At 42.3% G+C, this 22,915-nt stretch overlaps 1 protein-coding gene across 1 annotated transcript in view; it reads right to left on the reverse strand.

Annotated features, from left to right (window-relative positions):
- The window catches only part of MANBA (mannosidase beta), a 62,189-nt gene that overhangs the window by 2,598 nt on the left and 36,676 nt on the right, over positions 1-22,915 (reverse strand). Inside the window, exons 10-16 of the mRNA XM_054029382.1 lie at positions 19,823-19,909; positions 18,822-18,989; positions 14,821-15,039; positions 12,876-13,040; positions 12,122-12,266; positions 4,393-4,535; positions 2,014-2,271 (exon numbers count right to left, since the gene is read on the reverse strand). Of these exons, the coding sequence (XP_053885357.1) occupies positions 2,014-2,271; positions 4,393-4,535; positions 12,122-12,266; positions 12,876-13,040; positions 14,821-15,039; positions 18,822-18,989; positions 19,823-19,909 (1,185 nt within the window). The remainder of the gene's footprint in view (positions 1-2,013; positions 2,272-4,392; positions 4,536-12,121; positions 12,267-12,875; positions 13,041-14,820; positions 15,040-18,821; positions 18,990-19,822; positions 19,910-22,915) is intronic.

The following is a 22,915-nucleotide window of genomic DNA, read 5'->3' on the forward strand; positions in this document are numbered from 1 at the left end:
AATTTAATAGGGATAAAGCCAATAAGATTCTATACAAAGCATCCCAAAAACCTACAGAACTTAACAGAGATTTATGGCCTGGCTACAGAATACTATAGGCTGATTTAAAAATTCTATGGAATGTTATCACTATTTACTTTCCATAAGGACAGTTCCTCTAAAAATAATAGGATAAATTCTATACTGACTTACATCCAGTGCAATCCTATCATAGTCACAAGGTGCTAGACAGATTTGTGCCAGTGGCAACACATTTTTCTCATAACCCATACATTCAAATATTACGGTTGTTGTCCCTTCTTGCTATATCAGTAATAAAAATCCGTGGAAGTAAAAGATGAGTAAATCAGGGCAATGTAGCAGGTCACCTACTGCTAGTGTAAGAAAGGAGGGTCTTTAAACTATGTTTAGAACTGATACATAGGGCACGCTGAGAGATCTCAGAAATATGTTTAACATTTTACTGTAAAGTTTTCAGTAATAGCACTCCGCACAGTCTAAAACCACAACTAGAATACGTTTTCACTCAACATTTTTCTTTTACAGACATTTCTCTTCTGAACATTAATAGTATATTAAAAATCAGCAAGTTACATATTAAGTATGTACTAAATAAATTTTATTACCAAAAAACTGCTTTTTTTTTTTTTTTTAGTTTGTAAGAGAAACCACGTGTTCTGGATTTTTCTGTTTTCACAGTTAGATTTGCAGTATATTTTAAATAAGCTTTTGCAGTGAAACCTGTGCCAGAACAAAGATACAAAAAGTAGCATTTGTGTTAACAAAGATATTTAAAAACGAGATTATGATCAGAAAAAAGCCACCCTTTTACTCAACAGATATTCTGTGTACATATACTCTAAATCATATTTGCTCACTTTACTGACAAAATTAATGTTGTTATGTTTTTCTCCTGCTAGCACTGGAGAGCCAACACAGCTATGGGAGAATGAGCAGAATTTGCATAAACAAGAGAATCATAAACTAAATTCTAACTGCAGAGCTTTTATTATTGGCGATGCCAGCTAGAAAGAATCTATCTTTTCAGATTCCAGATTGAGTCTGTAGTCCTGTGTGAAAAAAAACAAACAAGAAAATAGGCCAATTCTTTTCCTATGTACGTTGGTGTAATGGAGTTACGCTGGCGTAAGAGTGATGTGACAGGAGAAACAGAACAAATCTGATCTGGAATCACAGAGACAACACAGTGTAAACCCATCCCGCCATTTTTAGAGTGTCTTTTCAGTGGCTATGGAGGAAGAGTTTTCAACTAAGGAGGATTGGAGAGCAGCAGCAACAGCAGTCAGGGTAACAGGGTAGGAAGGGAGTCTGAGAATCTAAGGCAGCAGGCACTTCTGAGGGCAATAGCCAATAAAGTAAATAATTGTACTTATCACTTATGTTGCTTTTCATGCTGACACAAGGACTGAAATGTTGTACAGATATTAGGAAGTAACTATAAACCCATTATGCAAATCAGAACTCCTCAGCTGGAGTGCAGAATTTTGCATAATGCGGAAATAACCATACAAAGTTGCATGTCAGTCATGTCACAGCATCCCTGGGACAGCAGAGGCAATTCCATTGTAATACTATTACCAATAACTGGTATGTTGTGCGGCATTTACCGTATTACCAGCAGTTAACACTGGAAACTGATACTAATCACAAGTTGGAATGCCTGTCACAGTGCCATTTGTTAACTGGGGACAAAAAAAAGAGATGAAGGAGACGCTGAATCAAAGAAGTGGGTTGTACTCCAATCGACTGAAATGCAGCCTTCATATAAAAGGGGGAGGGGGGAGAACAGTGATGTTTAGACGTTTTTTCAGAAACGCCTAGTGAAGAAGAAAAAGAAAAACTCACTTTGAACTCCTTTGCAGAGCTTCAGAAAAGCTACTGCCAAATGACTGAACAGCAAAAGACATCACATTATAGACACCACCCCCAACCCTCCACAGCAGACAAGCTTGGCAGGACTAAAGAAAGTAACTCAGGATGGCTGGTGCTTACACTGAGTTGTGCTTTCTCCAATCCCACCGCGTCCTTCAGCGAAGCTAGGAAGTGATAGTTGCCAGGACTACGGAGCTCGCCTTTTACCATAAGGTAAAAGGTGACGACACAGCTTTGCCTGGTACAATTCCCACATCTTTTCAACAGGTCATTTATGGGCTCCTTGTAAATTGGGGCAGCACTCCCTGCCTTAAGGATCACACCCTCTTTAGCAAGGGTACACACTGGCTCCATCGAACTCCACCGGTGCAAAGTGACCTGTGAGAGACATTAAGGGGTCAAACTGTTAACAGAGAAAACAATACCTCTACAAAAATATTCCCACATCCCAGATTTTCCAGTTACTCATCGAATGAGACATTTTCCTGGAAGTACACGGCACGTAGCCTCAACATGATTTCTACACCAGACAAGAAGAGACAACACAAAGATTAAAATAATAACGAATATAAATATTACCCATTTTATTATTTAAACTAGGCAGCAATTCTGTCTCAAATAGCCTGAACATGTTGATCTTTATGACATGCTGCAAAGCTCTTCTCTAGCTGATGCCAGGGGTGGCTGGATTGAGGTGTGTAGGGACTGGAGTTGTTGGGGTAAGGGTTTATTGCCTCCCCGCCCTTTTCTGGTTCAGGAAATTGCTGGTTGTGCTTATTTAAAGTTGACCTGTATTACCTGAGACATGCCAAGGTGCCTAGAGCTTTCATACAGAGAATTTTAATATATTTGATCAACAAAAATGACAAGCAATGATTTTAAGGGGAATCCCTGGAACTGTGTTAACACAATGAAATACAAATGAGATCCTCTGGGAAAGTGTATCAATAGGAATGGCTTCCTATACAAAAACTGTCACCCATTTGGCTTACTTTTAGCATGCGGTAACTGCAAAAGAGCAGATGTGAAAGAATTCTAACACCATACAATGCATGAAAGGGCACTCGACCATAAGAGGTGCCAGCAGCCGGAAATAGATCCTAAAGCTCCTCCTAATCGCTCTTTTTCACAAGTTTAAAATTTTCTTGAACTGCTAATCAAAAATCGACATTAGAAATGAATACTAGACACATGCCTCTCTAACTTCACCAGAGCTTTGGAATTACAGACAGGCTTAAACTCAGCCCAGAGATAAGCAACTCCACCAAGTGCAGCTTTGAAAAGCGGCTTTGCAAAAATGGCACTGTGTTTTTCATGTTGATTATTTTTTTGCAGCTTACAAGAGTTTTTTGTTGTCATTTGTTTATTTTTAAACTGCCACTCTTGTAAACTGAAAGAGTCTGCAAGGTCTTGGGGACAGGGCAGTCGACTGAGAATCGGGAGACTCAAATTCTATTCCCAGCTTGCCACTGACCTGCTGTTTGACCTGGGACAAGTCACCTCTCCATTCTGTGCCTGCTTACTTTCTCACCCTTTGTCTGTCTTGTCTATTTATGCTGTAGATGTTTCAATTCAGGAACTGTCTTTTGCAATGTATTTTTGTACAGTACTCAATACAATGGGGCTCTGATCTCATTTGGGGCCTGCAGGTGCTACTGTCATACAAATAATAAATAATAATAAACCAACTAACCATGGAATCTGAAAGTCAAACAGGGTTCTTTCTGGCCCATGCATAATATTGCCCTTATAAACATGTGCATAATCCTACAACTTTCTGTGGGATCATTCAGATGTAGCTTGGGGCATAATTTTAAGATAACAGGGTTGCACGGGAGGCCTGCAATTGAAACTTAGTTACCAGTTCTGTTGATGCTTCACAAGCCACAAAATAATCCAGTGTATTTTCTCAGAGCTGTAGTGGTTCAGGAAGGCTAACAGTAATAATAAATAATACAAAATAAAATAAACAACAACAATGCACCCAGGGCCTGAATCTGTTGAGTTACAAGATGAAATTTTTAAATTTGTTTTGTATTTAAACTTAATCGCCTTTTACATCCGGACCATGTTTTTAGTGGAGCTATTATTATTTCCTTACCGTTTAAAATTTAAGACTCAAGGTTCCTTCCAGCCCTATGTTTCTATAATTCTATGATCCCAGGTACACTGCGGTAGCACCTACAGGTTAGAGCCCAACTGCGCTAAGCACTGTACAGAGATATAGTTAGTGGTAATCTCTGCCCCCAAAGAACTCTCAGTCTAAAAAACAAGACAAAAGAGGATTAATTGCACCCATTTACACCAGGACTCAGTCTGGCCCACAATGACATTCCGAATAGGCTCTCATAGAAGCTGAAGGACTGGTGCAGGGGAGGGCTGATAGGGCTGGACATGGACTTACTGGATCGCTGTTCCATAACCAAGCGTTTACTTATATTTTTCTATTCTTTTCCCTAGCAGGAGGTGATCTTTTGACAGACAAAAGGCGGCACTTACTTGGAGCGTCAGCTCACAGTCTGAATGAAGATCCGACACTCCGTAGATGTACAGCACGCCGTCATCTTCATATCCCACAGGCAACAGTGGGGCAAAGAAATGCTGGGCAAAGTAATGGAGCATTTTCCACTTGCCCCCATACTCTGAGTATTAAAGAAAGCATGATTCAGACACAGTCTAAGATTGGCTGTGATCATGCAGGGCATGATCCCGCCCCAGTGATTGGTTATAATACTGCACTTCCTCTCCCCGTTTCTGGTAGGCCTGGCCCACACCAGGGTCTGGGGGAGAGGAAGGTAGGAGCTATGGTCCTGGTTTCTCCACACCTTTTCTTGCTCCCTTTGGGGGAGGATCTGCAACCTTAGGGGCGCAGAGAGGAAGCAGCTGCTGCACTCTCTCAAGCACAGTAATTGCAACTGTCCCTGGATCTTGTGTAGGGCAAACACAGAAAGACAGCAGGCACTTGATGCCCACTCTCTCCCCTTTCTATATACTCACACAAGGACCCAGGACAATCTGGCCTATTGTGTGGTGACCAAGAATTCAATGGTTTTACATAGGTTGACAGTAGTAATAACTGGAAGTGACGTGCTGCTCAAACCCTCCCCACGAAATTTACCAGAATAGCAAAATAACCCAGAAAAAAAAAAAACAATCAATAATAAACTGGCCCATGTGTGATATAAAAGGTTTTGAGAAAAATCTTGTGGTGTTCTGGGTTTACAAATCTCTCGGATTCATTTTGAAGTTCACAATACCAGTCTGAGTTCTACAAACATTCCTCTCAGGGTAATTCAATTAAAAAAAAAAGGCATACATGCTATATATAGGGTTAGAAGAATCACCACTACAAAGGACTAGCACAAGTGTGTACCGTGTATATAGCATATACAGCTAGAAAAAAATCTGCTGTCAGTTATGCTGTTGCAAATCCAGAGTAACTCATTGGCTTTAGTAGGGTTACTACAGATTTACACCACTGTTAATGAGAGATTAATCTGGCCTATGCTACAGTATCTCTTCACTTAACGTTGTAGTTATGTTCCTGAAAAATGCAACTTTAAGTGAAATGATGTTAAGTGAATCCAGTTTTCCCGTAAGCTTTAATGTAAATGCAGGGGACTAGGTTCCAAGGAAATTTGGGGGGGGGGGGGGGGGGGCAGACAAACGGCACTATATACTGTACAGTACTGTACTGTACGGTGGTGGGGAGGTGCCCCGGCTTACCCCAAGGGCTCAGGGCTGAGGGTGCAGGGTCTGGGAGGGAGTTAGGGTGCAGGAGGGCGCTCAGGGTGGGGGTGCGGGAGGAGGCTCAGGGCTGGGGCAGGCAAGAAGGGCAGAGCACTTACCTGGGGCAGTTCTTGTTTGGTGCAGGGGGTGTGTAGGTGGCTCTGCACACCGTGGCACCGCCCCCATGGCTACGATTCTGGGAGCTCCCCCCCAGCCGGCTTTGAAGGGGAAAGCGCCACTTCTCTCCGGCTGCTGGCTGCTCCTGCTCCTCCTGAGTCCTCCGGCCCGTGCTTGCAGGGCCATATTCCGAAAGGGGCTTTAGAGCTGCAGGCCAGGGACCCGGGGCCCCCTTAGCCCAGGGCCCTGCAGCCCCTAAAGCCCCTGCGTTCCGGGTGGGCCTGCCTGCCAGGGGGAGCAGCTTCCCTGCTCGCTCTCTCCCTCCCAGAAAGTCCTAAGTGCCGCCAAACAGCTGATTGGCAGTGGGGGAAGCGCTGGGAGGGAGGGAGGGAGGGGGAGGAGGCAGAGAAGAGGAACTTGTGCAATGCTCCCTTGCAAAGTCAGCCAAACGATGTTATAAGGGAGCATTGCACAACTTTAAATGAGTATGTTCCCTAATGGAGCAGTGACGTAACTTCGAAACAACGTTAAGCGGGAGGACGTTAAGTGAGGAGTTACCGTATTTCATTTTTCATCAGAATCTCCCTCTTCCCATTCTCTTGGGCAGTTTTTGCAACTCCTCCTAAGCAAACCATAAACCTGTAAGCCTGAGTCAGACTTTCAAACTCATGAATCCAAGCAGACTCAAAATTAGGCCCATCTGTACAAGCTCTCTCTATTGCTTGGGTTTTTTTAAATAAAATACTTGCACATACTGTATGTTTAGGGGGAGTTTACGGGGAGCTGTACTTTATTACTTATTATGCTATCAAAAATTCAGCCATTCACAAATTAGAGAAACCATCAAATGTCGTCTCCTCACAAATACCACCAAAACCCTAGTATAAAGCTCAGCATGGTGGATGAGCCAGCCACAGTGGAGTTTTCCCAGGTCTTGTAAGAACACTCATTGTGTAGCATTCTGAAAATGTGGATCTTTGTGTCGATGTCCATCTTCTCCCTACTCCTTTCCCATCTAGGTCAATATTTTAATGTTAACATTTTAACTCCATCCTTGCTCAGCCATATATCCTAGCCACTGGCATATCACTAAAAAAGAGGCATCAACTTGTCTCCATAACGTTACGATGAAAGAAAATTATACTCTGTCCAATTTTGGTTTGTGGCTTTTCATCTTATAGAATACGAACATAGCTCATGATGTTGGAAGATATCTGCAATAACCAAAAGCTTCTGCTTTGCTTTGCTGCTTGTTTAGAAGTACTCACAACTTTGGTTTCTAAGTTATGACACCAAAGCATGGCCAATGCAGGTTGACAGCACAGGGAAGAACTCCAGTTTTACCATAATGCTGTTGATTTGCATGATGGGGTGAAATCTGAAAAGGGTTTCTGGAGGGTTGCTGAGCCTAGTCGCTATTCAGTACCAGACATTTCATAGAGCTTCTTCAAACATACAAGTTGTCGTAACTTTATTATAAGTTGTTTAGCTCAGACAGTGTGTTGGTGCTGTATAGTACACAAAGATAATTCCGGTTTCGAGCAGTTTACAGTCTAAATGGCAGACACACAGGAGACAGGAAGCCTTGGCAAAATTCAGAGATGGGAATAACTCTGTGGTTGGTTTGATTTAAATCACACATGCTTCTTCTGGGCCTTCAGAAAACCTGAATGAACAAGAGAAAGTGGAGGCTTGGACTGGGAGTAGCTTGCCCAAAACAAAGAAAAATGTGTGGCAGCTTCTTGTCTCTAAAATGGAAGTCTAGATTTATAGACAGCAAAGAAAAATACATTGGCATTGTCTGGGAAAAGGGCATTCCTGCCTAGCCTCAGGCTTTTGAGTGGAAGGAGGCAGTGGAGTTCTCAAGCCTTCAAGACTGCCATGAGAATCTCAGGGATTTTGGCAGTCTCTGCAACAGGTGCCTTTAGCCACAGGTTTCGAGCAGAGTCTGCTGCAGGCTCGGACTAATCTCTGTGGCAAGGCCCATGATTTCCATGGCATGCTAATTTAACAGATTGGAAATTCTGTAGCAGCTTCATTTACATTCTGAAAACGTAGGCTTTTATTGGATTAAAATATGAAAATGAAGCATATCGAAGAGCATCCCCCGATATTAAATTCAATTTATTTTATGCTAAACCCACGTTTTCACTTTTCAACATGCCACAGATTTGTGAATTGATAACACAACTGCTTCACAGAAATCATCTGGGGGAAAGCTGGTGGTTTTGACATCCGGGTGGTGTGTATACAGTGGTGTGGGAAGTGCAAGATGGCTCACAATTGGGGGATAAAACCCATTAACTGGATGTTTCTGCAAAACTGATCAGAAATGAACTTGTTAACAATGCTGACATTTAAACTCATCGTTGGCTTTCACATCTCATTGACATTAATGGGAGAAGTTCACTCCTCCCCAGCTACTGTTTCAGGCTCTCTGCAGACCCAAGCAGACACCAATACATCAGATACACCTTCTCCGTATTTTAAAGTGTTGTTTTTCCCTGTAACCAAAGGCCAAATAAATGTTTTTTAAATAATACAAGACAAGAGCTTACATGTTGGAGCACAATTTCACAGCAAAGGATGGATTGTACAGTTAATTCTGCAGCAGAGAATCACAGAATATTTGGAGCCATTACTATGACTGCTGCAACTTATGAAAGTGACTTTTGGTAGAATTGAGAGATGAGCCCTCTTCATGCTGGCTGCAAAGCAGACAGCTCAAGTGTTTAAGCCTGACTGTCTAGAATAACTTAATCAGGAGACAGATTTTTTGATATAAAAATGGCAGTGAGAAATCTTGGGAGGGAGCAGCCAGTGTGAAAATTTCTGGCTTTAACCATTCCTGTTGTAGGCACGGATGACATGGGGCAAAAGCTGTTTAAAACAAACCTGGGACTAGCTTTCTGTGTTCAAATGAACTGTTGATTAAATCTGAGTTCCCAATTCTCTTCCAAATTATGACACACACAACAGGGACTGTACTTTATATCACATCATCAACGTTCAGAACAAGAGGTGACAACTCACTCTGGAATAAGACATCACTGCCCAGATCTTTCACTGTTCCCTGAAGCCTTTTCATCTAACAGCTAGAATAAGAGCAAATAGCTTTCTTCACTGTAATGGATTCTAAATTAATTGCTCAACGCCATTAAACACAACCTGAAAAACATGCTGCTAAGTTCTTTCCTCACATCGAATCTCACAAATTTAAATCTATTTTTTTTTTTTTAAAGCTCGTGGTTTCAGCTCACTAGACACTGTAAGTATTGGACCCACACTTCTAACCAATAAAACTCAGCAATCTGTGAAACTCCTGATAACTGAATCAGATACCTCAAGGTCAGGGCCGGCTCCAGGCACCAGCTTAACAAGCAGGTGCTTGGGGCGGCCAAGGGAGAGGGACGGCAGGTCCTGCATTCCCTCTAGGAGTGAAGGACCTGCCGCTGAACTGCCGCCGCCGATCGTGGCTTTTTTTTTTTTTTTTTTTGCTTGGGGCGGCAGAAATGCTGGAGCCGGCCCTGCTCAAGGTGACAGCTGTACAGGAAGGTGGTGAAATTCCAGCTACAGCTTAGCATTCTTCACTGAAAACACACCACACAGATGCTAAAGCAATCAATGCAGCACAAGTGGCTCCAAAACCATAATCAAACATTCAAAATCCAGTCACTGAGGATTGGAAATACATTGACTTCTGAAGGGAGGCAGAGACTCACATGCAGACAAGACGGCTTCACTGGGTTTTCTTATTTTCCAGGTAAATGTTTTTAATATATAAACAAATATTTAATTCTCAATTCTCTCCCCGTTTCAAGAAGGAACACACTTCCACTTCGTATGGGAAATGATGTAAACCCCTCCAGGGCACTCCATTTATAAAAGAACAAATCTAAATAAAGTAAGTATTCATCAACGATGCCGTGTGCAACCTAAAGAGATGCAGAAGTGTGCTTTTGAAGTGCAAAGAAAACTAATTTATTTGAGGTTTTACATAATTCCAACATTTGCATTTCAAAACTCCCTCTACCGCATTGCCTAATTAAATGAAAATTAAATTTTTCCTCAATCCACTGACAGAATAAAATGAAACAAAGGGACAGCTGTATCTCTGCTGAGCTTCCTTTCTGAAAATTGACATTAACTAGACTATGACTAATTTAACTATTTCTGACATTTGCTTTGATGACGTTAGTGGTTCTGTACTTAAAAAAAAAATCATGCTTATGTTCATCACATCAGATCATCTGTCAATGCATCTATCTGTACATTGAGACATATTACTAAGTTTTTTTTCTCCTCCTTTTTAAGGTACTTATTTTGTAAGAATTTGTCAATTATAGTAAAATCCAGATAAACAAACATTATGTTTCTACAGCATAAATTCATGAAGTCCAGGAAGCTCAGTGTTAAGGCTGGTCATGACGCCAAGATAAAGCAGCATGTTGTTTAAAGACAGTTTCACTAGTTTGTTTCCTCTGGTTTTTGAGGTGGAAGTCTTCCACACAAGAAAAGGGAAGAGAAAAACTTTAGGAAGTAAGAAGATGTCACTGTAAAACCACAAAAATTGGCAGGTGGACCCAGGGGCAGGTGTAGAAAAAACTATGTTTACCTCCTTTTCATAAACTGACCATATTCTAATGTTTAACTATGAACTTCTTCTCTGCTGCATATATCAGTAAACTAAACAATAACAACAACAATAATTAAGAAATAATTGAGGTTGAAATCATAGATAGGGCACTAGACTGGGATTCAGCAGACCTGAGTTCAATTCCCAGCTCTACCACTAGCCTGCTGGATGACCTTGGGCAAGTCACTTTACCTCTAGTTTTCCTATCTGAAAAATGGGGATAATGATACTGCCCTCTTTTGTAAAATGCTTTGAAATGTAAAGATAAGCATCATATAACAACTAGGTACATGTATTATATATTTCCACAGAACAGTCCTTCTACCTTAAAAAACCCCTAAACCTCAAAATATGCTCACCTAGATATGAGCAGTTATGGAATGCAGCCACTTCACTCAGACCATGCAGTTCTCCTTCACTTACTATTTATTACCCAAGCAAGTTACACATCTGCACTCAACCTAAAATAGGCCCAATGTTATGCTGTGAAATAAAACACATTGTTGGGTATATACAGATGACATTATATGCTATTTAATTAGAACTAAAGATTCTTCAACTAATTTAGTCCTAGCGTGTCTTAACATATTGCAAAGTTCCACACACATTGACTGAGAAATTAGGTGTTTTTATTACTAAGAAAAAACATCATAATCTTTCAGGTTATTGAATGAATATATGTTTTTTTACACATTTATGTAATTATAGCTAACCCACACTTATTGGTATGTTTCCCTAAAAACATTGCTTTCCATATCCATTAAAAACAACTCTTTAGGCCTTTCTAACTTTTCCCACAATACTAAAAGGCACTTCTCTGCAGCAACACCAAAAACAAACAAACAAAACTAGTTTGTACAAAAACAATGAGAAGTCCGGTGGCACCTTAAAGTCTAACAGATTTATTTGGTCATAAGCTTTCATGGGTAAAAAAAAACCCACTTCAGAGGAGTCACTGGATTCCTCGTTTTTTGTGTGGATACAGACTAACACGGCTACCCCTCTGATACTTAAACTAGTTTGGAGTTTCTAGGCTTTGCCACTCTGAAGACGGAAAAATTAAAAAAAAAAAAAAAAAAATCTTTGAATTTAACCACACTCCTCAGAAAAACTATCCTGGATGAGATGTGTCATGTAAGCTTTAAGGAAGATCAATTTCTTTCTGGGAAAGCTAGGAGGATGTTGAAAAGTTAGGTTTATAATGAGGAACTAGCTTCAACCTTAACTACAGTGCAGCTACCACTCCATAGCAGTTATGCTTGTTTGTTTTAAATATTGTCTTCTACTCAAAAGACATTAATATTGCTTAACTTAAAATACATAAAAGTTAAACTAGGGCCTGCATCACTGAAAGAATTATAGGGTATCTTTGCCTTGTGTTATAAAGGTTCCTGGATCTACATTTACCATTGGTGGTTACTGTACTCTGAAACAAACACTAACGAGTGGATACACTAAAAGATTTGTTTTCCTCTTTATTTTGTTTGTTTTTGAGGAGGATGACATACCAAGACTAACAGCTTTGCATCCCTGCTCAGTTTTAGTATCAGGCTTATCCTATAAACCAGTTTGCTGAGATGTATAGTAGATGGTTAGAAATATGTTTGGTTCTTGTAAAGTTATCCAGGCAATAATAGTGAGCCTTATTTCTTGAACTGGTATTTCTGACGAAAAAAGTTATGGATAATAAAAATAAATTTAAAAAGCACAATTAGCGGTTTCACTGATGGCAACTGGAAGACTTACCTAGAGAAGCCCATGAAGGGGCCTGCCAGATATCATTAAGCTGCCAGTAGAGTGATCCCATTGTATGTCCCTCTCCATTGATTATCTCACTTCGACTACGCCGATAGAACTCTGTTTCTGCCTTTATACACTGGGCTTGCATAACCTTGTTCAGGAAATATATTAAAAAGAATATTATTTTTAATTTGGTTAACTATTGTCAAAACATTGTATGTGTGTGTTTGCATGTGTCAGCGAAAGACAGACAGATAAGACTTTACATGCTCTCTCTGAGCTAGATTGTACCTGAAAGGCACAACTCTGACCCAGAGACAGTACAGGAGTAGTGCTGTTCCAAGGGGATCTCAGCAAGGTGTGTGTCGAGGAGGTACAATCTTTCCCTAGTCTGCTGCAATCAGTGACCTGCTCTGTGGGTCAGTATAGAGGGTCAAGGCCCAACTTCTTCCTGCCTCTCCCATTTTCTCTGGAGTGATTTGTGCTGCATGAAAGAAGTATCTCCTGAGATGATCACTAGTCCTGGTGTGGGCGGAGGGGAAATTGGAGAGGCTTTTCGTGACCCTGCAAAGGGTCAGGGACACACAAAACTTACCCATATTAAATTATATTGTAAATTCTTCAGGGCAAGGACTATCTCATTATTCCATGTCTCTTCAGCGCCTAACATATTGACCCAGACTAGGCCCTCTAGCTGCTAATAACAACGATGGCTGTATTAGATAGAAGTATCTGCCACCAGATTGTGACAGACGGTTACCTGAGTGAGGTAAATTGTATCTTTGAACAGTTTTAGGGAATCTGTATTCTGGGGCAGCTTGAAGTGAAGTCCAGCCTGATAAAGCATTTGGTCATTACCAGCTGCATGGTGCTGTCGATGGAGGGAGAAATTGCTTGTATAAGACCAGTCCTCTGTAGAGGAGACCTTTTGAAAACACAGAAAAGGTTGAAAACAGATCATAAAGAAATGGGAAAACATTCTTGCTCTTGATCTTTGGGACCAGGTACTTAGCAATTGCTGAATGGCAAGAAGGTAAATAATATCCATTTCAGCCCCTTGCCATCACCTAGAGTATTTAAAATAATACTTTACATTTCTATAGTGCCTTTCATCTAAGGACCTTTAAGTCCTGAAGCCCACAACACCCGGTGGAGTAGGTGTTATATTCTTTTATAGATGGACAGGCCAAGGAACAGAGGGCCAAATTCAGAGGGCTCAGCACACAAGCGAGAGTAGAGAGGTTTTGTGGAACTTCACTTATTTGTCCTACAGTTGAATTTGGCCCACAAAGCTTTCACGGAGTCAGTGGCCGAGGAGAGGGGAAAGGAAGGGACGAGGGAAACAGCTGCAGGGAGAGGGCTCCAGCGGAGCGGGGTGGGGGGGTCATTGTCAGTGGACGAGCCTGGAAGCTTAAATTCATAACTTTGCTAAAAATCATGGACTGACTAGGGACACCAGATTTAGGACTTATTACAACAATCTATAACCCACTAACAACCCCATGCCCTGCAACTGCCTCTCCCCATTCCTTTCCCTCCTATGGCTGGAGGGATGTTAACAGGCCACTTCACCGTGAATGGTCCCTTGAAATGTGTGTTAACTACTTATGCTAAACAACCTGTTCCACCTTGTATTTAGCTGTGACATTCCCAGTCCTGAAGAAGATCTCTGTGTAAGCTTGAAAGCTTGTCTCTCTCACCAACAGAAGCTGGTCCAATAAAATATATTACCTCACCCACCTTGTCTCTCTAATATCCTGGGACTGACACAGCTACAACAACAGTGCACACATTATAAAAGACAGGCTCACTAATCGGCCACTAGCCAGCTTGCTTTTACTACAGCAAGCAACAATGCTCAACATATTTTTGGTTCTGATCCAATGGAGGTCGAAGCTGTGTGTAACAGTTGGTTAATCAAGAGTTAAGTTTGTGATGTCACCAATTGTTTAAAACTGGAAAAGAAATTTTAAAAACATTGATAGATTATAATACATTATAGCAATGTGGTGGACTCTGACACAGCAAGAATGGCCTATGGTAATAAATTAGGACTGTAGGTATTTATCTTGCCTAAAGTGAGAGGAACCAAGTTTAATGTATTAAAAAGGGAAAGATGTACATCCCACTCTGTCTCTACCCCTCATATTACACCCAGGGCCGATGCAAGGAAGTTTCGCGCCCTAGGCGAAACTTCCACCTTGCGCCACGCCCCCAGCCCTGCGGCAGCTCCCCCCCCCTCCACTCTGAGGCGCCCCCCCCCGTGGCAGCTCTCCCCTGCCCTGAGGTACCCCACCTGTGGCAGCTCCCCCCCCCCGCCCTGAGGCACCCCCCCACCCATGGCAGGTCCCCATCCCCTGGCCCGGGGATCCGTGCGGCAGCTCTGACCCAGGGGGTCCCCTGGGCTGCCGGCGGCGGCTCAGACTCCCTCTCCCTTCAAGCGCAGTGGCTGCTGTTAAAAAACTAAATAAATAAATTGGGGGAGCCGCTTTTTGGCACCCCCAAATCTTGGCGCCCTAGGCAACCGCCTAGTTGGCCTAAATGGTAGCACCGGCCCTGATTAAACCTTACATTTCCTCTTAATAAGGAATGTGTGTCATTTCAAATATAGTCGCAGACCCAGAGTTTCTTGGCCAGTGATTCATTGTCAAGACCAAAAGGGAACAGGGAGGGGGAAAGCTATGAAAATGGAAGCTTTGCCTTACCTTTTCCAATGTACTGAAGGAGGGCCAGGACTGAAATCCATACTCCGAGGCAAACCGAGTTTTAGGATACACTGTCCAGTTCCAGCAGTCACTGAGATAGTCATAAAAGTGAGTGTCACCATAATGGGTGTCATAAGGATTTTGGGAGAGCCAGCTTTCTTTAACAGACTCCTTGCCATTTGTGGGACTGGATGTAATATAAGGACGACTCTTATCCTCCTGGGTAAACAAAACAAAACACACCACAATAAAGTGATTGGTTCTAACATTTCAATATTCAGACCTTACTTTGGGAAGTGAAACCAAAATGCCTTTGCCAAATTGCTGAGTCACTGCCTAGGAAATATTTTGCTTTTGTGCCCTGACATTCATCTCCTCCCTCACGTTTAATCGTTTTTAATTCCTGGAATCAGAGGCCTAACAGGATGTACTACTGCTTTCTATTTCTATAATTCCTCCTCCCCTTCATGGCCACGTAAGCGCTACACGAATCAGGCCCTCAGATAGCACAGGTACCAGCCAGATGCTCCCACTGAAGAAGTGGGCAGGGAGAAAACTATGCCAGGGTTCCACTGCCCCCTCGTACTGAAATCAGCAAAACTGGCTGGAAACATTTATGAGGGAGGAATATACTGCACCCCGTTCGAGTGGTGTCACAAATTACCTCCTCTCCTCATAGTGCAATAGGGATACCACTAGAGGAACTGTTTTCTTTTGAGGCACAATGCCTCCCAGTTGTCCCCCTGGGGCACTGAGGCTATGCACTGCCCCTTACTGTGAGCAGTGTGAAAAACTGCACAATCTGGCCCTTAATTCATAACTAGTACTTTATTAAGCCCAGGACAGAAAGTGGAGACTTTCCTCAGTGTACTGGAAGTCCTTTCATCCTGTCTGCCATGGCCACAAACAGTTGAATGGACTTTCAGACAGTTTCATTCTCTTGATGTAGAAGTTAGCACTCTGCGGACATCTGATGAGTGAAGCCTCTGCTCCCTACTGCTTGAGTGCGGCTCAGGATAGCACACTGGGAGGAAGATGTCCTGGTTCATGTGAAATTGGGAGACAACCTTCGGGAGGAAAGCTGGATGTGGCCTGAGCTGAACCTTGTCCTTATAAAACACAGTGTAAGGAGGCTCCGATGTTAGGGCCTTGAGCTCAGACACCTCCTGGCTGATGTTATTGCTACCAGAAACAACACCTTGTATGGGCAGGGAGCATATCGCCAGTGATTCAAAGGGCAGCCCCGTCAGTCTGGAAAGGACCAGATTGAAGTCCCAAGCCAGGACAGCCTGTCGGACTTGCGGGTATAGCCTGTTGAGACCTTTGAGGAAATGGCTGACCATAGGGTTGGCAAAGACTGACCAGCTTTCAGCACCTTGATGGAAGGCCGATATAGCGGCCAAGTAAATCCTTATTGACGACATGGACAGCCCCTGCTGCTTGAGGTGGAGAAGGTAGTCCAATATAAGCAGTAAAGAGGTGAGCATGGGTGATGAACCATGTTGCGCTGACCAGATTGAAAATCTCGTCCACTTGGCAAGGTACGTAGCCCTGGTGGAGGGCTTTCTACTGGCAAGGAGGACTTGTCTGACTAGGTTCGAACAGGAGAGCTCCATCGGGTTCAGCCACGGAGCTTCCATGCCATGAGGTGTAGCGACTCAAGGTTCAGATGCTGGAGACAACCGTGATCCTGGATCAATAAGTCCAAGGTGATTGGGGCTTCCACAGACATTTCCAGAAGCGATGTGTACCAGTGCTGGCGAGGCTAAGCTGGAGCTATCAGTATCACTGAAGCTTGTTCCCTCCGTGAATGAGCGGAATGGGTGGAAACATGTAAAGGACATGGTCTCCCCATGGGAGCAGGAATGCATCCGCGATGGAGCCCGGGCTGTGATTCAGGAAGGAGCAAAACTGCTTACACTTCCTGTTGTGTCATGTGGCGAACAGGTCTATGCTATTCTTGAGTCCATTTTACAATTTAGATTAACATTGACAGTAATTGTAAAACATAGATGTGTTAATATATTAGCAATGTAGTCAATACAAACTTGTTAGATTTAAGCTTTAAGGCAGAAATTTGTCGAGTATAACACATCAGCCATTTTGGTTTATCAGTAGCTTGATGCTTATTGAGCAGTTTCTCTCAAAGCTTCCCCTTTTACCTATTTCCCCCCTTAGGGTTTTCCTGTACCCTTAAATTTCCAGGACTAGAATGGCCATACAAGCTCCTTAAAGTCAGTAGCATGCAATCACTACTGACAACATCTATATTGTTTTTAGATTACACTTTGAAAATCTTGGGTTGATGCATGTAAATTCATGGTGGTATGCATCTACTGTAATTTCAGCATAGCCAGTAAAACCAGTTTAGTCCAACATCATTGTACTCTAAAGTAGCCTGTGAACCATGAAACAACAGGGATAAGGGGGTTGCTACTGCAGGGTAGAAAATTCATATTTCTTGGTAGAAGAGAAATGTTTTAACTGGCAGAATGTCAGTTTCACTTTGCATATCTCTGTACTGCATATTGTATATTTTAGCTAACTAGAGAGATCAAAGCATTCATCTGTGGGGTTCAGACATTACTCTCTGCATAGCTATTCAGGAATGAAATGCCATGTAGAGCAACTTATTCTTTATCGGTGTCACAGAGGCAACTTTCAGTCTACTTTCTTTCTAAAGTCAAAAAACAGTGGAGTTTCATTGCAGGAAGAGAGAGAGCTCTTCACCACAAGTGGTGGCAAGTTCCCTCCGACCCCTGCAATTGTAGGGGGCACTGCCAGATGTTGAGGGGACTTCTCTGGAAGGCAATGCCTTCATTCCAAGAAGGGAATAGGTAAACCAGCTTGACTTCATCTCCTACTGAGAGTTGCTGCAGCAAGACTGGGAGAGAGGAATTCTTATACTCATCCTTATCCCTCTAACAGGTTCTTTTTCATCAGTCTTCTCCCTCATCCTCTGATCAGCCAAAACAAAGGTAAAGTAGGATTTAATCATCCCTTTGGAATGCAGCATTTAATCTGGAATTACTGCAGTGGAACCTGATTAAAATGGAGTGAGTTTCATTACTGTTGCATCCACACTGAGAATTTTAGGCAAGTCTTGCATCACATGTAACTCTATTGGTGCCAGAAAGACTGTACATGGGCTGCAGGCCATTTTACCAGCATGTCCTCTAAACCTGCTTTATGTTCCTACCATAGTCAGTGGAGCTGCATCAGTGGGCACTGGTGGCAAATGACAAGTCTCATTTTTGCATTCAGTGCAGGGCTGGCGCCAGGCACCAGCATTCCAAGCAGGTGCTTGGGGCAGCAATCTGCAAGGGGCAGCAGTCCGTGTGTTTTTGCCACCCCAAGCAGTGCACCGAATTGCCACCGCGGACGGCGGGGGCAGTCCGTGTGCTGTTAGGGCGGCACGTGTGTTTCCGTGTCGGCGGCAATTTGGCGGCAGCTTCTATGTTCAGCTGCCCACAGTGGCAATTCAGCAGCTTTTGTCTTCCGGCTGAAGACAGAAGTTGCCGCCGACACGGAAACGCGCATGCCGCCCTAAGGGCACACAGACTGCCCCCTCCGCCTGCGGCAGCAATTCAGCGTGCTCCTTGGGGCGGCAAAAACAGTAGAACCGGCCCTGATTCTGTGTCTATACATAACCCACAAGAAGTGAAAGTCCAGCAATTTGGGATTTTCAATCCACTCCATTCTAAGCAGAATTTCTCTGTAAATAACTTCATTACGAGCAGATACCAATGTACGACATCAAGCGACGCTCTAAAACTTCCAGAACAAGGAGAAAAGCTGCAAAAACTGCAATGAGAATCTGTAAAACACCATCATAGCAGCCTTCACCCTGGCTTTTATGTATTGTTGTCAGCATGTCCATACAGCTTCTGTAAATCTGTTCCCCTAAACAACTCAAGGAAATTTTGCCCAAATTGCAGAGTTTAAAACCCTTTGCAAGACAATTTGGGGGCCGGGGCTATGGCCCTGAAAATTTCACTTACAGCAATAACAATTTCTTGGATGTTCTTCACATAAAGTTTCACATAGTCTAGGATATAAACTTCCATCTTATCGTGTGGTATAGAGAACCAGTTGCCTGCAATTGCTGCCTCATTTTCATTGTTTCCACTCCATAAAATGATGCATGGGTGAGATTTTAATCTCTTCACCTGAAATAGAAATCACGGTTTCAAAATTAAAATTCAATTACTTCCCTTTAACAGGATACCTTGTAATGTTTATGAAAGTTGCAAAGACTTTAAACAATACTGGCTGGTTTCTTCACCTGCTGAAGTGATCTCAATGACAAGAAATATGAAAGATTCCAAAGGATACAGTACTATTGCAGCCATGGGAATAAGGAACCAATGCTGAAAATAGACATGTCAGTAACTTTACTCCATGAGTAATCATACAATGAGTAATCAATGGGAATACTCACATGAATAAAGTTACTCATGAGTTTGTAGAACCAAGTCCTAAATTTGCACATCTTTGAAACTACTGGAAATTCACATTTTTAGTAGACTATAAAAGAACAAAATATTTAGTGTTTTCATCTTTACTTTTCCACAACGCATATAAGATAACACTTTTTTCAACCCACAAAAAAACAACTTTCCTGCCTGGCCAGAAAAATAAATTTAAAAAATTAATAATGAAATGATACATGGCCCAGGCCTGCAAAATATATAATCTTCTCTTCTCCTAAAACATGTACAAGTAGATGCGAGATGTGGAGTAGGAAGACAGGATGGGGGACCCCATGTTACCCCAAAGATGACCTCAACATTCCTCTGCCCACCATGTTCTGCCTTGCTTCTCTACAGGCCTCATTCCATTTTCTTGCTTGTATGTGCGTTTGTTACTTGAGTGCACAATAGACTGCAGTCTTTAAAGAAACTCATGTCAGACAATGAGTAACAGAAACTAAACAGAACTACACAGTTAGTCAATACAAGCATATGGAAATACGGGTCCTTGACACTATTGAACAACATACCTGATGAGTAACTTCTGCTCTTACTGATTCTAAGTAGTTCTGGTCAGTTGGGTAAAGGGCACATGCAAACATAAAATCCTGCCAAATCTATAGATCAAGAAAAAGGAAATATAAAACCTGTCAGCAAATATTTTTCTACACTTACACAATAAATGATTTTCAGCTCACATGCACTTTGGTTCAGATGGAATTATTTGTCTTAAACAGCAGATGAGGTAGAAATTTTTAACTTACTCACTGTACATGAATACCAGAGGTGTCACCAAAACAGTTACGCCCCAGATGAGCTCAACTTTCACGTGCACATACACCCCCAGAGTTAATTTCCTCAATTTTAGTGTTTTAAGCCATTTCTTCTTCATTATGAGCCAGATTCTTCCACCTTACTCATGGTTTGCAAGTAGCTCCATTGCTTTCAATAAGAATACATGGAAGCAATATACTACTCAATATGAGTAAAGGTGGAAGACTCTGTCCATTAGTGAACAGAATTCTTATGGCTTTTACGGTGTGTTTTGCATACACTCATGAGTAGAGCAACAAGTCCCCATTGCCTATTAGCAGAAGAAAGTCATTACATTGATGTGTTTATTGAATTTTTTTATGATTTAAAGTACAGCTACTGTAACACTCCAGGCATGCTTCCCAATGCAACACATAACCTAAATTAACACTGAGAGAAAAAAAAATGATATCCCTCATCCATCAGAGGGGGGGGGAAACCCAGGCCCTCCCACAACTCAATGTATCTCTTCAGAGAAAGCCTGGGTAAATAGATATATCTTGCAAGAAACCTCTAAGGTCGATGACAAAAAGTTGAGAAAAGCCTTTACGTCACGTAATCTATCTATATTCCCTCACAACCAGTGCAAGATTATTCCATACAATATATTTTATAATGTTCTGTTCAGTCCAGTTTCAACTGACTCAACTCACTACTTTTCCTTGACAATCTACTCCACAGATACCATAATCAGAAATACTTTCCTGATGTTCAAACTAAGTTTTTCTTTGCTTATTTTTAATACATTGAATTCTACCTTTATTGGGTTACCCGAGACAATTTCTCTTCCTCCTTGATGTTTACAGCCTGCAGCTATCTCCATGACAACTTAAAAAAAATAAGAGACTCCCTAAAGTATTTTAACATCATTTTAATGATTATCAGCAAAAATGAAAATGAACCAATATCAATTACACACTGATTGAATTAATAACCTGTAATTTCATAGTCTCCTGACCCAAATAAGCTGTTTCATTAGTGTCTCAAAAAAAGGAGTTCTAAAAAAACTGAACATATTTCGGTCTGATGAGTACAATATCCATTTCTACCCATTTTCCTTTTAAAGTTTCCATGATTTTGAGATTCCTAATAGATCCTGTATTTTCATTTTCAGGATGCTAAAGGAAAGACATGCTGAAGAATGTTGTCACAGAAACATCACTGCTGGAAAAGCCTTGCTCCATACATGGGAATCCAGGAGAGCTGGCTGTATTTTAAAGAATCCTTATTGAAGTTGCAGGAAAAAACCATTCCGATATGTAGAAAGAATAGCAAATATGGCAGGCGACCAGCCTGGCTTAACAGTGAAATCCTTGCTGATCTTAAACAAAAAAGCATCTTAAGCAAAAAAGAAGCTTACAAGAAGTGGAAGATTGGACAAATGACCAGGGAGGAGTATAAAAATATTGCTCAGCCATGCAGGAGTGAAATCAGGAAGGCCAAATCACACTTGGAGTTGCAGCTAGCAAGAGATGTTAAGAGTAACAAGAAGGGTTTCTTCAGGTATGTTAGCAACAAAAAGGTAAAGTGTGGGCCCCTTACTGAATGAGGGAGGCAACCTAGTGACAGAGGATGTGGAAAAAGCTAATGTACTCAATGCTTTTTTTGCCTCTGTCTTCACAAACAAGGTCAGCTCCCAGACTGCTGCACTGGGCAGCACAGCATGGGGAGGAGGTAACCAGCCCTCTGTGGAGAAAGAAGTGGTTCGGGATTATTTAGAAAAACTGGACGAGCACAAGTCCATGAGGCTGGATGCGCTGCATCTGAGGGTGCTAAAGGAGTTGGTGGATGTGATTGCAGAGCCATTGGCCATTATCTTTGAAAAATCATGATGATCAGGGGAGGTCCCGGATGACTGGAAAAAGGCTAATGTAGTGCCCATCTTTAAAAAAGGGAAGGAGGAGGATCCGTGGAACTACAGGCCAGTCAGCCTCACCTCAGTCTCTGGAAAAATCATGGAGCAGGTCCTCCAGGAATCAATTCTGAAGCACTTAGAGGAGAGGAAAGTGATCAGGAACAGTCAGCATGGATTCACCCAGGGCAAGTCATGCCTGACTAACCTAATTGCCTTCTATGAGGAGATAACTGGGTCTGTGGATGAGGGGAAAGCAGTAGATGTGTTATTCCTTGACTTTAGCAAAGCTTTTGATATGGTCTCCCACAGTATTCTTGCCACAAGTTAAATAAGCATGGGTTGGATGAATGGACTATCAGGTGGATAGAAAGCTGGCTAGATCGTCGGGCTCAACAGGTAGTGATCAATGGCTCCATGTCTAGCTGGCAGCCGGTTTCAAACGGAGTGCTCCAAGGGTCGGTCCTGGGGCCGGTTTTGTTCAATATCTTCATTCATGATCTGGAGGATGGCATGGACTGCACTCTCAGCAAGTTTTCAAATGACACTAAACTGGGAGGAGTGGTAGGTACGCTGGAAGGTAGGGATAGGATACAGAGGGACCTAGACAAATTAGAGGATTGGGCCAAAAGTAACCTGATGAGGTTCACCAAGGACAAGTGCAGAGTCCTGCACTTAGGACGGAAGAATTCCATTCACTGTTACAGGCTAGGGAACAAATGGCTAGGAAGCAGTTCTGCAGAAAAGGACCTAGGGGTTATAGTGGACGAGAAACTGGATATGAGTCAACAGTGTACCCTTGTTGCCAAGAAGGCTAACAGCATTTTGGGCCGTATAAAGTAGGAGCATTGCCAGCAGATCGAGGGATGTGATCATTCCCCTCTATTTGACATTGGTGAGGCCTCATCTGGAGTACTGTGTCCAGTTTTGGGCCCCACGCTACAAGAAGGATGTGGAA

Source organism: Malaclemys terrapin, chromosome 5 (genome assembly GCF_027887155.1).
Source record: "Malaclemys terrapin pileata isolate rMalTer1 chromosome 5, rMalTer1.hap1, whole genome shotgun sequence".
Lineage (NCBI taxonomy): Eukaryota > Metazoa > Chordata > Testudines > Emydidae > Malaclemys > Malaclemys terrapin.